The sequence below is a fragment of the Takifugu flavidus genome, chromosome 8 (genome assembly GCF_003711565.1).
Source record: "Takifugu flavidus isolate HTHZ2018 chromosome 8, ASM371156v2, whole genome shotgun sequence".
In the NCBI taxonomy this organism is placed as follows: Eukaryota; Metazoa; Chordata; class Actinopteri; order Tetraodontiformes; family Tetraodontidae; genus Takifugu; species Takifugu flavidus.
The window spans coordinates 3,494,041-3,506,606 of record NC_079527.1 but is presented as its reverse complement, the minus strand read 5'-3'; the positions used below and the strand labels follow the sequence as shown (position 1 = coordinate 3,506,606).

Sequence of the window (12,566 nt, the reverse complement as noted above, 5' to 3'; positions counted from 1 at the left end):
CCATCCAGTCCCACTCATGGTACCCCACCAATGGGACACCAGTAACATCTCTATGGTACAGTTTAATGAATGTCACAACATGGATAATATAGAATGAATAATGGAGAACTTCTTTTGCCTCAGATTGTTTTGTCTGTGGAATTTAGAATGTCTTATACTGTATTCTTTCATGTGAAGTGCACTATGCTGTGCTGAAGTGTGGTGTGCACTGACCTGCTGACCTCTGACCCCAGCACCATGCTCAGCTCTAGCCTTGATTGCTCTGTGTAATTAATGAATTTGCATGATTTATATGCATGCTGTTCTCTATCTCTCCTCCCTTCTCCTCCTCCTCTACCGAGCCAGCCATCAGCAGGAGGGTCCCCTCATGTGAGCCTGGTCCTGCTTAAGGTTTCTGTTCTTTCCACTGAGATTCTGTAAAGCTCCAAGAGACCATTTTGATTGTAACAGAAGCTATATAAATAAAGATGTAAGACAACTGATTAATGAGAAATACTGTTTTGTGTGAAAGGGTTCTAAAATATCCTGGTGCTTCATGCTTTGTTCTTGTGGGTTTCCTGTGCTAGTGCTGACAATACATATAAAGCTGGAAAATAAAAATAAAAATCTTTCATCAGCAACTCCATTACATACAGCAGGAGGTTCATGGCAAGTTCAGTTTCTCCGTAATAAGCCTCAGGTTGGCTAGAAAGCAGAACACAAGGAATGAGCAAGAAGTTACGAGAAATTGGAATGAAAGACGAAACTGATTCTTTCTCTGTTGCACTTAGTCATACTTTGCTTATACGGGCCAATGTGGAGGCAACATCACCCATCCACACAGCAGACAAACACATTGAAAACAACGAGAACTCAAGATAAACTCTAAACTGGGAACATTTTTATTTACTGTCTTGTTAAGATTGCATTTACAATTATAATTTTAGAAAGATTCAACAAAGATGCTTTGTACAGTTATTTTCAAGCAACATAAATTTGCAAATAAAGTATTTACAAAAAAACATTAGAATAATGTAAATCATTGTGTAATCACTGACATAATTGCCCAGCTACACCAACATGCTGCAGTCTTTTTCTTTTTTCTTTAAAACTGAAACACAGTTCAAACTCGATGACTCCTGCTTTCTGAGCTTACAGAGTTTAAGATCAAGTTTGAAACGGGCCTTATTAAAAATGCGAGAATTTATTACCAGAGGGATGCAAAGGTACAGTGGTCATGCTACTCCAACATGCTTATTTGGAACCAGACAGATTTTAAATAAATAGGACTAAAAGTTCTGCCCAATGAATGCAGCATGTCACGTCGGGTTGCAGAAATGCGTCGGACCTTTCTAAACACTCAAAACCAGCAAGTGGTGAGTAAAGAAAAGAAATTCTCTTGAAATGCACTCAGGAATAGATTTTGTATGTCTACTCTATTATTTTCATAAAAATAAATGAAATTTAACTTATAGGGCTGCTCTGTAGTTATGAGACACATACTAACATTTTTCTGACAACGACAGTCTGTTATGTACAAGAAATGCTAGTCTGCAGTAGAATAAAGCTACGGTGTTTTAATCTAAAAATAATCCCTTTGTCTATAGCAACCGATCCCATGGACAATTATGATACGCATTCTGAAACCTACAGTAAATGCACAATAGTCAAAAGACCGTGTAAGAACCAAATTTAAGCATTTATCTTTAAACAGAAGACTTCAACTAACAAACTTCAACTAATGTATTTTAAGTGAGATATTAATAATTTTCCATCCTGATAATGTGGTCGATAAGAGAGACAGCGGCCCCGTTAATTTCCTTTACTGATTTTAATTAGCTCATTTTCCATCCCTCTCTGGTACACTACCTGAATGTATCACCTGCAAACATCATAAAAATATCACACATATAAATAAAAAAAAAACAAGCAGTTATTTCTAAAACAATGGCAGGCCATTGGTCCTTTAAATACTGTTCAAGACTGGAATGCTTTAGATTTTTTTTAATACCTGATAGTTTAAGTGAGAGATAAAATGCTCTTTCTGGACACAATAAATAACTATCCTTCATATAGTGCAGTAATACAGTACGTACACTAATCCTACAGTAATTGCACAGTAACCACATACAATGGGCTGAAGAATGAGCACCCCCCTCACAATCTAAACACCCGTCTTCTCATCTGCTCATCAATCCCTACTTACCCCTCGTCTGTTCGTTTGCATTTGTTGCATCCGTTCCTCCAGCTAAAATATGAGAATTCAAATTTGACGTCACACAGGGTCCAAACACTGAGCCTTGGGGAACAACGCCGCCTCCCAAAACAGAAGGGGACAGTCCTCTGGAGTTGCAGTCCAAGGCGAAAATGAGAACATCGGAATTTAAGACAGTCAGCTACAGGTAGTTTGGTTAATCCAGTTAATGACACAAGCTTGGTTATGGGCATAATCACTGGCTGTCTTCCTTTAGAGGCCTTAAAAAGGCAACTCCATTGCACCAGTTTTCAAGTCATCCATGCCAATGTTTTAGTCAGTTAAAGCAACATTGCTATTATAGAGGGCTTTCATGTATAACACAAAATGGTTCACAGGTCTCATTGTAGGTGCTCCCTGACAGCTGACAATGGTCATTAATACAGTCTCATTTAAGCTGCATGGTGTCCATGATGGAATGATCCCTGTAAGGCAGTGGGACAGCAGATGGGGAGGATCTTTCCACCGCCAGCAACTCTTGGTAAGAAAGCAGTGAAACTTCTGTTCCGGTCCCGCTCCGTTTTCTACATTTACCCATTCCCTAGTGAGTTCTTTGACGTAGTTCTTTCACTAAAGATCTCCATCTGAGGGTGGCAGACAAAGCTTGAAGAGTCTGTTGGGGTGGGGGAAAAAAGACGTGATTGGAAATGGCGCCCGACACAGTGAACAGTATTATTTGCTGAGGGGGTTAGAACGAGGTGCCCCCGAATGTCTTTAGCTCCTACCTGGGGAATGATGGCGGCATCTGGTCCATCACCTTGAGGTTTTTTGCAGAAAGCTCAACTCTTGTTCCCTGGAGCAAGGGAAGAGCATTATTAACTGCCGGAATAAACAGATATTTACGTCTGAACTTATCAGCCCTCATCGGTCCGCAATCCCACTAAAACAAAACCAAAAAGGCGCACGCACCACACGGTGTTGATGTGCCTGAAAATAAACGCCCTATGACATCTACCTGTTTGCGCATTATGTCCATGGTCTGCATGATGCAGCGTGGCAGGAGGCCATGGTTCCTGGCTAAGATCATCGCCTGCTCCAGAGTCACGTTTAGGGTGCATCTGCAAAGAACAAAACAGCAAAAGGTGAATGCTGTGCGCACAACGTCCGTGCACGCAATCCTGACAAAGAGGTGTAGCTACTATTTTGAGGTGGTTTTTGTTGTGCGTGTCATCACTATTACACTGTGTTAACACTTATTGACTTGACAGTCCGCTCATTCCACATAAGCCTTAATGGGAATAATGCTGGGATGTAGCCAGGCTTACCTATGCATGCCGGTGCCACACATGGTGATGTGGCAGGCTCCCAGGCGGTTACACAGCTCAGAGGACACACACAGCACACTGACACCTGAGGGGTGGCCCTGGGTGCCTGGGCGCACATTGACGTAGGACTGCATGAGTCGGCAAAGATCATCCAACGTGTTCAGGGGTCGCAGCAGCTACAAAGAGGAGACAGTTTCGGTTTGAGAGTGTTCTGTTGACATCAAAAGAGTGAGCTCATTTTTAAAGATAATTATGGGGGGCGTTAGTGCATCAAAAGCTTTGCCTAAATTTAGTGACAGTGAAAATACCACTAATATCTTTATTAGAAACAGTTCACCAACAAAGTAGTGTCATGTTAAGGTGGTCTACTAACAGCAAAGCAGAGGACATTCAAATCTGAGGCTCATTTTTTGGCAGGTTCTTTAATCTACTGGATCTAATGGCTGGAATAGCTACAGTCAGTTTAACAGGCTGGTTTTCTTAACCCTCGTTCAGTGTTCAAATGGAGGATGCTTTTAATGTTGAGGTTAGTTGGAGTTAATAGGGTCTTGACTCGCTAATGGAAGGTGGTGGGGGGAGTCCAGATGAGGGACCAGGACTTATTTCACCTTACTTTTGAAATGCTTGGCTGAAGGTCTCTAACTTCGAGGCCCAGTATCTGTGCTTGCATTTATATTTAGTTAACACACTCAATGTATACAGTAAAATTGACTTATAGTGAGCTTAATATACAGTTTATAGAGTGAGGTATTGGCCACAATAGAAGCAGCGGAGCTAACGTGTTTTTACCTGGTCTATCTTCATTGCTGTTGTATTCGAGTCTGTAGGAAGGTGAGACTTCTCCAAATAGAAAGCCCTATAGGGAAAGAAAACATATTTTTTTCCAAACCTCTTCATCCCCGTTGGAAATCTGCAGATTTTGTTTTTTTTCCCCACTGACTCGTGTGTCAGAGCTGAGTCATCTAGCATCTACAGCACTTCACTTTATAGAATATGCATCTGCTACCCTCCATGTTACATCATTTATTGATGCTGCCAGTTCATTTCACTGCAACGGAGGCATAACAGGAAATCATGACTACGTTATTGGGTTATTTAAGAGAACGTCATTACGGTCCAGACTGACAAATGGACATAACTGACAAAACTTATACAAAAGAAAATCTTTATGAATCTATGTTAACGACGTAGATGTGACCAAGTCAAAAGTTTATATCTTATTTACTTAGTTAGCTGCATGACCTTGTTATAGAACATGTTTTTAAATTTTTATTTTAATATTTAAATTTTTAGTTCAATATTATAAAGTTGTAGTTAACGGGAGATTTATCAATCGATGTATCAAGTTATTTAGCATCAAAACAATAGTAAATGTTCCCTGTTTGAGCAAAAGCTATGCTCACTCCTTTACTTTAGAAATATTAGGTTCAGTTATGGTTCATAGAATGATCTAGTTCAAGTTTTATTGCTCGACCCACAATCAAAACTTATTAAAGACTTATTAAACCTGACTTAATAAAACTATTTTTTTCACCATGGAATCTGCATGATATAAACTTTTTTTTTTGCTTTTGTCACACAGCAAAGGATCCAACCATTCTTCTCCACAAAGGTGTACCTGAGTCTGCGGTAGTATGCCTTGACCTTCTCCAGTGAGACCGCATTGATGCGCTGCTGGAACTCCTCCATGGCTGCGCAGTCCTGCTGGGACACTCCCTCAGTACGGTCCAATCCTTGAAAAACACCGTCAGAGTGCATTAGAGCAATGCAATATCTACATGATGAATATCTGTGGGAAACAGTGTTAAAGCACAAGATAACCTGCAGTACAGACTCCTACCAATAGATGGCGATGTTTATCTACAGCGTAACCCTGCTCAATCGCTCCAATAGGTCTACATGGTAGCTCCCATGCACTTCAGCGAGTGGTTGGCACTTTTCTCTGGAATATTACTGGTTCTTTAGCGGTCCGACTTGGCGTGTAATTTTCTGCATTCATGCTGAGCTACTTAACAGTGATGAAGAATTTTTGGAACATGACAGCGAAGGAGAATGTCAAGGATGGACATTTTCATCAACACAGTTGGTTTGGGTATTTATTTCCCCAATTCGAACATTCCAAACATGGTGCGTTCAAATGACTTCTAAGGTGTCCCTGAATCACTCGAATGAACTGATGTTTGCACACGTACTTTTTCTAGGAAACATGATTTTAAAAAAAGAACAAAATGCTCTGGTTGTGTTCCATTCATGTACACCCTTCAGGCTCCGAGTCCAATCTTACCTCGAGTGAAAAGAACAGTGTGAAGTTTCAAGCTGCCTCCATTTTGCAACCGACTGGGCAGCTCACTAAAGTGACAGCTGTCCAGATACAGAGTGACTCTGAGGGCCTGGCGGCTACCTTCCACCTGGTAACACACTGGTGTGTCTGCAAAAAAAGAGAGGAGAAGTGAATTATGACAACTGTGTCAGTATAAGCGGTCAATATATGAAAATCAGAATGATATTTTGTAGAGAAAACAAATGTTTTTAAAGTTGTAATTGCAGTAGCAAATGAATGAGTAGCAATCGATCAAACCTGAAAACGATTACTTGTATGCACAGCGGTAAGCTTTTATAATCTGACAATAGCTGACAGACATCTGCTAAAGTTTCCTAAGTGTGCCACATGGGCCATTCTGGGAAAAGGGAAAAGATGACCTTTTGCTGAGTGACTCCCAGGTCTAGCTCTTCCCAACAGAACCCATTAAGCCATAATGCGAAGAACCTGGCACTGATGCTCCAAAATGAACAAAGCAGCTTCCAACTCTGTGCTGTTTACACGGCTTGATGCTATCTAGAATAGAGCTCTCGGCTTCTTGGAGATGCCATTAGCAGACTAATAACAGTGTGGACACTGCCTCCGCAAACCATTCACGCACGACTGCAGCAGACTTTCGTGATTTTGCATCAGAAAAAGACTGTGCTGCTGAATAGTAATACCTCATCATTCATTCATAGCTTTGACTCTTAAAATTTTGAAATGGGTTTAGTTTTTGCTTTAAGCAGCAATCTCACTTCTGAGAGAAAACCAATTCAGGATGGGCTTGTTCTTCATATCTGCAGATTTAGGGGCACGTTCAGTGAAAACAGACCCTAATGTAAATAGAGTTAGAACCACCCCAGAATCTCTAGTGCCACATCGCCTCAGCGATCACTGAGGACAAACCAAAATCTTTACTCTGAAATGTGGATTTCCAATGTTAACCATTTAATTAAAACAGAATTGAGGCCAAAGGTCCATTTTTCTCCTGAGCCATGCTGGAGTAGATCCAGAAAAATGTTAGAATAAGCTCTTAGATATATAATATGTATTTATACGTTATAAAACACGACTTAACTAAAGTCTGTCATCTAAAATATGCAATGAAAAGGCTGTTGTTTAATGCCGACTCCCTCTTCAGTCATTTTCCACTAAAAGAGAACAACAAATCTTCAATTGCTACTATAAATCCACATAATGGGACAGACCAGAGTCAGTCGGACCATACAACGGCCCATTTGCTGCAGAGGGACTTGAATAGGCAGAGTCTGGTTTTGTTCACGTCTCTTACTTGCAACAAGACACTCGTCTTCCAGCTGCCTGAAGAACACAGTCACTTTGTCCAAATCTGAGAGTGCTGCCTTGGTGTCTTCTAGCATGGTCTGCTCTTCTTTCTGATGGAAGAATCCACAGCAAGGAAAGGATTTTAAAGACTGTGAGACCATGTGGCAGACATAACAGAGTATGAATGTGGGTCAACATCCGGCTGAAATCTAAAAGGCATCCTTCCTGTGCTCTCACAACCCCAGCGCAAGTCTCACCAGATGAGGCGATAGCGTAGACTGAAAATGCATCAGCACGCCAATGACAGATATCTGCTCCAGCCACTTGCGACTGGTCTCCGTGCCGTCCTCCTGGTACTCGCCGGCATTGTTGAACCGTGACCTCAGTGCTGCCAAGAGCTGCTCGGCGAAAGTGCAGAGGGCACCTGTCGCCGCTTGGCAGAAGATCACATCCCGTCTGAGCTGCAGCGACGTATCTGGTGGTTTAAAGACATGAAGAGCAGGTAAAGAACTGATCCCAGAGGCAACAACTAGCCTTATTGGGTGTAACAGAACCCTTGTTTTGTCCATGTTGTTTGTTTATAGTTTAATCATTGGAACTCCTAGTAAACTCTACCTGTGCACTTGAGCAAAGCCAGGAGGAGCTGGTTCTTCCCATCTGTAGAGATTTAAAAACAAGCTGAAGTGAGAAGCCGTAACTCTATATACCTTCACATGTTTGCCCTTGTCTTTGTACATACCATCCACAAATCTCTGGAGGCTCTCCACCAGGGTTTTGATGGAGTTGGGTAGGTTCCATGGGTCCTCCTGGATGTTCTTCTGAATAACAGAGCGACAGCGAAGAGTCCAATCTTCTGTTGGCCGAAATTCTGCTACAGTTAAAAACAAAAACAGAATTGTGGGTGTGAGCACTAATTAATGGAGATGAATTCACTGAACACACACACACACACACACAACACACACACACACACACACACACAAAGACAGAGACAATTAAAAGGGTTACCTGGGTGGCTGTGGTCAGAGTAAAAGTGCTTGGTTTCTTCACAGGCCTTGGCCATGACTGGTCTCTTGAGTAGACTGTTGATGGAGTCAACCTGTGTGGAGAAATGAAAGAACACACGTGCACTCATAAGATTCCACCATATTGTCACCATATTGCAGTTTGCCTTCTATCGTGTTCCAGCCGCCTCCCAGATGCTGCACGCGCACGCACATGCATTAAGACATCTCTATTTTAGCTCCTGGCAAGCAACTTTCCACCTTAACAACAAGATTTGTGTTTGCAGCCGCCCCCTGTTTTCTTTCATTTACATTTAGAAGAGACCCCGATGAATACTACGATGACTAAGAAGTTAAAAAAAAGAGTTGAAAATGACAAATGGGTGGATGTTCTTTTATGGAACGTACACCCCCTTCCCCAGGTCTGCCTTGAAAAGGGAAATAAAGACAGAAGGGGGAAAGCTAAGAACAGATTTTTGATGAGTAGACAGAGGGCCAGATGCTGACTGGTTCTGATCACAATCATCTGTTCTCTATGGGCCGACGCATAGCTTTATTATTCCCATGCCTACGTGGTCCTGTTTCTCTTTGTCAGGCCAATTGTAGAGGAGGTCGATCAGAAATAAAAGAATACTTCAATAAGTAAAAGTCCAGAAGTTACCTGGTTGAAAAGGTGCTCAAGGCAGCCGTGCAGCTTGTCCTGTTTGTCCGAAGGGATTCTCATGTCACAGGGAAGTTCATCACCTAGCAACCAAAAACCAGCAGACATCCAGTTACAGGTTTTGTTTTTACATTCCTCTTAAGTACTTCTGTTCCTCTCTCATATATACATTTCATAGTCAAACCGCAGAGTAGAAAAATATCTATCAAATAACATCACCACTGTATTATAGGGAGTTTAAACGCCTTGATACAGAACACTGCTGATAAAAACGAGGTGATTCTCCTCAGCGGATTCCTTCTCGCCTCATTAATTTCATTAATAATGTGGATGCAACATTTATGGCAGATCTGAGGACCTCCACAAAAAAAAAATTGATGTCATTTTTGGCATTGTGAAAGTAGGACACATGACTGACATGAAAAGAGCAAAAACCCCGAGTTGATCATGACCACTATAGCCAATTATTTTGGGAGAAATTTACTAAAACCTTGAGTAGCTGTTGATCAAACGTTTCAGTGTCTTTACTGTGGACAATCTTTCCTTTACCTGATCCCATCTCATCACTTCCCAGGTAGGAGCTGTTACTTCGCACACTGGTGTAGGACAGGACAGAATCTCTATTGCTGTTGCATTCACTGCAATTATGTACACAGAGAGAGAGAGAGAGAGAGAGAGAGAGGAGAGAGAGAGAGATGCATACAGTTAAAATATGTCATAAAACAGAGTTCATTCCATTCTTTAACCACAGAGAGGTCTTGGAAAGCTGTGTCTTGTAATTACGCTGGCAAATAATCCTTCTGATTGTAAATGCCTTTTGATTTACAGTACATGAAGTCAGAAGTAATTAAATGCTCTTCTTGGCAACAACCACCACTTGTTAAGGGCAAAGAATTCAGTTAACTAGCAAGAGTCTCAAACATCTAACTGGTAATAAATGTGTGTGATGCTGAAATACAGCTCACCTATTCACACATACTTATTTAAGAGCATTCCTCTCAGGCGTGCAAATGTGTTTAAGGCTTTTTGTTGCTTCATTTCTTGTATGGTACAACTGAAACCGACTAAGGTGACTGAGTAGTCTAAAGGAGGATCGGGAATTTGTGTGAAAAACAATTACAGCGAGCACAAAGATTTGCAGTTCGCAGTTCAAATTATGTCACACTTCAAGAACAGGGGCTCGTGATCCCCTTTTATTGAGTCACTGGCTGAATTATACTGACAAATGGAAATGGATTACAGGGCACTATGAGCCTTTATTACTCCAGTGTTGCATTCTCATTACAGTGTGAAAGAGGAGCCCAATCTATGCTGAATATTACATTCCAGGTTATTCCCTGGTGTCTAGTGTGCATGTGCAAATACTTATGGATCTGAGTTCCCGGTTTCCAGAGGTGTGTGCACAGTAGTTGCAGTTCCGCACTGAAAATTATCCAATTTTTCGAAGCATGCGTCATACTGTCCATATCATGTTCATGCTTGCAGAGAAATGCATACTGTGTAAGGCATTTGCATAATTACTGAGCATGAACTCGTAGAAACCCTGGCAATGTTTCTTGATCCCAGGGAATATTAATCCACAGCCTGGTCTGTCTTATCCTATTTGCATGTTCTTTATGGCTATACGTAGTATTTGTACTGGAAAATGACAGATTAATGATATATAAGGGATGGAAATAAATACAAGCAAGAAAATGCAAAAGATGTGTTGCCAAGTGAGGACCTACTCAGCTCCTTCAGTGTTTAAACATAAAACGCCAATAATTTTGAAGTGCAGGGTCTATTTACACTGAAAGGCTCTATTGTCTCTAAATGAAGGCTAGTTTACTGCCATGGAATGTAATGAATGAGCAATTATGCTGATAGAAACCTATAAAAACACAGACCTGACCAGGCTCGTGTGTGAGAAACAGGTTAACAGTTGAGATGTAGCGAGTGAAATGTAAACGGAACTGACAGGGTATATAGATATATGAATGCAGGTCATGCACACTGGCACAGAATCAGGAAATAAATATGTCAGCCCCACTATAACAGTCGAAAAAAGGCGGCAATTATTTTTTCACCCTCACACTCTTCTGCTCTCTGTGCTTTCTGGAATTTTCTGGCCTCAACCACGAGTCCACGTGTTTGCACGTGGCCAACAATCCCCAACTGTTGGACGGCGTTACACTCCGTCGCCAACACCTCAGGCTTTAATGTCTGTTCCCGAGATTCGCCACCCACCTCTGCAGCAAAGCAGCACTTCTTTAATCCAATCTGAAAGTTTACAAAAACATCCCGATACATGTCGTAGAGTGCACAAAATCTACCACACATGTCCACTTGCCTTAGCACTTTATTGCTATGAGGTAGTCCCATTACACATGATGGCGTTTTAATAACAGAGGGGCCGAGGAGGCCGCCGCCCCAAACATTCGGGCCTATTATACACCAAACGCACCACAGCAGCAACCAATAACTACAACCTTGTGGGTGGTGGAGGGTGGGGCTCAGTGGAGCACCGTCTAGTGGACTGTGCGCACACACACGCGCACTCTGTCGCACGCTGAAACACCTCAGTGATGTCACAACAAGCAAATGACATAACCAGATCTGACCAAGACATTTTGAAGTCATTTTTAGCCCGCTGGCTCAGTTACAATGCCAACATGTGGAAATAATTTTAGGTCCCCCTCAGGAGGGACATGAGAAGTATTATGGGTCTGTAGGGTACAGAGGCAGTTTTGGTGAAGAGGGGAAACAAGTTGACTGGTTACATAAAAATGGCATTTTTTTTATTCACTGTTGTTATTTTTATTTCATTTTACTATGATGTCAGCTTCAGGAAGTGTCTTACCTATAAGAGTCCCTGTAGCTCATCGTGTCATGACCCGAGTCTTCTTGGTCCTCCTCATTCACCTTGAAGCAGACCTTTTTAATTCCGCCTTGCTCCGTTTTGTCCTGGTCACAGCCGTCCTCACAAGGGGTCTGATTTGAGTCGTACTCTCCACCGTTCCCCTGCAGCTCTGTGGGTTCAGTGATGGACGACAAGAGCCTGCCAGAGGATTGGGAGAGCACTTGTTAGCGGTAGATGACATTCTAATACTGTACCATAACACTGCAGCAATGACTGGTAACCTACTTAAAACACAACCCAATTAGACTTTTGCTTGATAAAAGAAAATGTCTAATGGGAACTCTGCATTTGACATGGCTCAAGCATGGACTTAAAGCACAACTCTTACATGTTGCATATGAAACATACTATCCTCATGTCAGAACACATATTAAATTGCTTTGGGACAGTTCAGTCCCACAGCTAGGAAACATTTTTGCCTTTTTACATCATGAGCTATCTTTCTTAATACGCCTTAAGAAATTTAGGGGAATAATGCAATTAATATATGCATTTAACTGCATATAAACTGCTTATAAACTAAGTCTCACAAACGGTGTCAAAGCACCATTATGCTTACATTTATATGCAAACATTGGATACAGGCCTTCAAAACACATCTGCTCATTCCCATTGTGCCACCCCTTCCTTGAGACAGATGGACAATACTAGTCTCCTTTTCTTGATGTTATCCTGGCCTCACACCCTGTTCCTGTATTGGGCCTGGCCCATAAATATTTTTGGCCTTGAAGAATGCTTCTTTTGTAAATCCTCAGCTTTAAAGGAAGCAAAGGGCAGACAGACAAAAGTAGCTGATGGACAGACCCGGGGGGGGTTGCCGTGGCGATCACAGGCTTTTTAATATAAAGAAATTGTCAGCTCGTATATAAACCGGGGGGATTTGCCACTATTTAAAACCAGCTTTCTTGATTAAAAGAT

The 12,566-nt window shown here is 41.7% G+C and overlaps 1 protein-coding gene across 4 annotated transcripts in view; it reads right to left on the bottom strand.

The window, feature by feature from the left end:
* Positions 1-858: 858 nt before the first annotated feature.
* Positions 859-12,566, bottom strand: part of prex1 (phosphatidylinositol-3,4,5-trisphosphate-dependent Rac exchange factor 1) — a 54,915-nt gene continuing 43,207 nt past the window's right edge. The window contains exons 26-41 of one of the 4 annotated variants that reach the window (XM_057042148.1): positions 11,589-11,786; positions 9,299-9,387; positions 8,750-8,832; positions 8,093-8,183; positions 7,824-7,952; positions 7,700-7,741; positions 7,342-7,559; positions 7,092-7,194; positions 5,783-5,926; positions 5,117-5,231; positions 4,288-4,354; positions 4,112-4,156; positions 3,499-3,674; positions 3,189-3,291; positions 2,959-3,026; positions 859-2,846 (exon numbers count right to left, since the gene is read on the bottom strand). In XM_057042148.1, coding sequence (XP_056898128.1) covers positions 2,804-2,846; positions 2,959-3,026; positions 3,189-3,291; positions 3,499-3,674; positions 4,112-4,156; positions 4,288-4,354; positions 5,117-5,231; positions 5,783-5,926; positions 7,092-7,194; positions 7,342-7,559; positions 7,700-7,741; positions 7,824-7,952; positions 8,093-8,183; positions 8,750-8,832; positions 9,299-9,387; positions 11,589-11,786 — 1,714 coding nt within the window. In that variant the 3' untranslated portion in view covers positions 859-2,803. Of the gene's footprint in view, positions 2,847-2,958; positions 3,027-3,188; positions 3,292-3,498; positions 3,675-4,111; positions 4,157-4,287; positions 4,355-5,116; positions 5,232-5,782; positions 5,927-7,091; positions 7,195-7,341; positions 7,560-7,699; positions 7,742-7,823; positions 7,956-8,092; positions 8,184-8,749; positions 8,833-9,298; positions 9,388-11,588; positions 11,787-12,566 lie in introns of all 4 variants that reach the window. The other 3 variants (XM_057042147.1, XM_057042150.1, XM_057042149.1) reach the window with 3 other exon arrangements.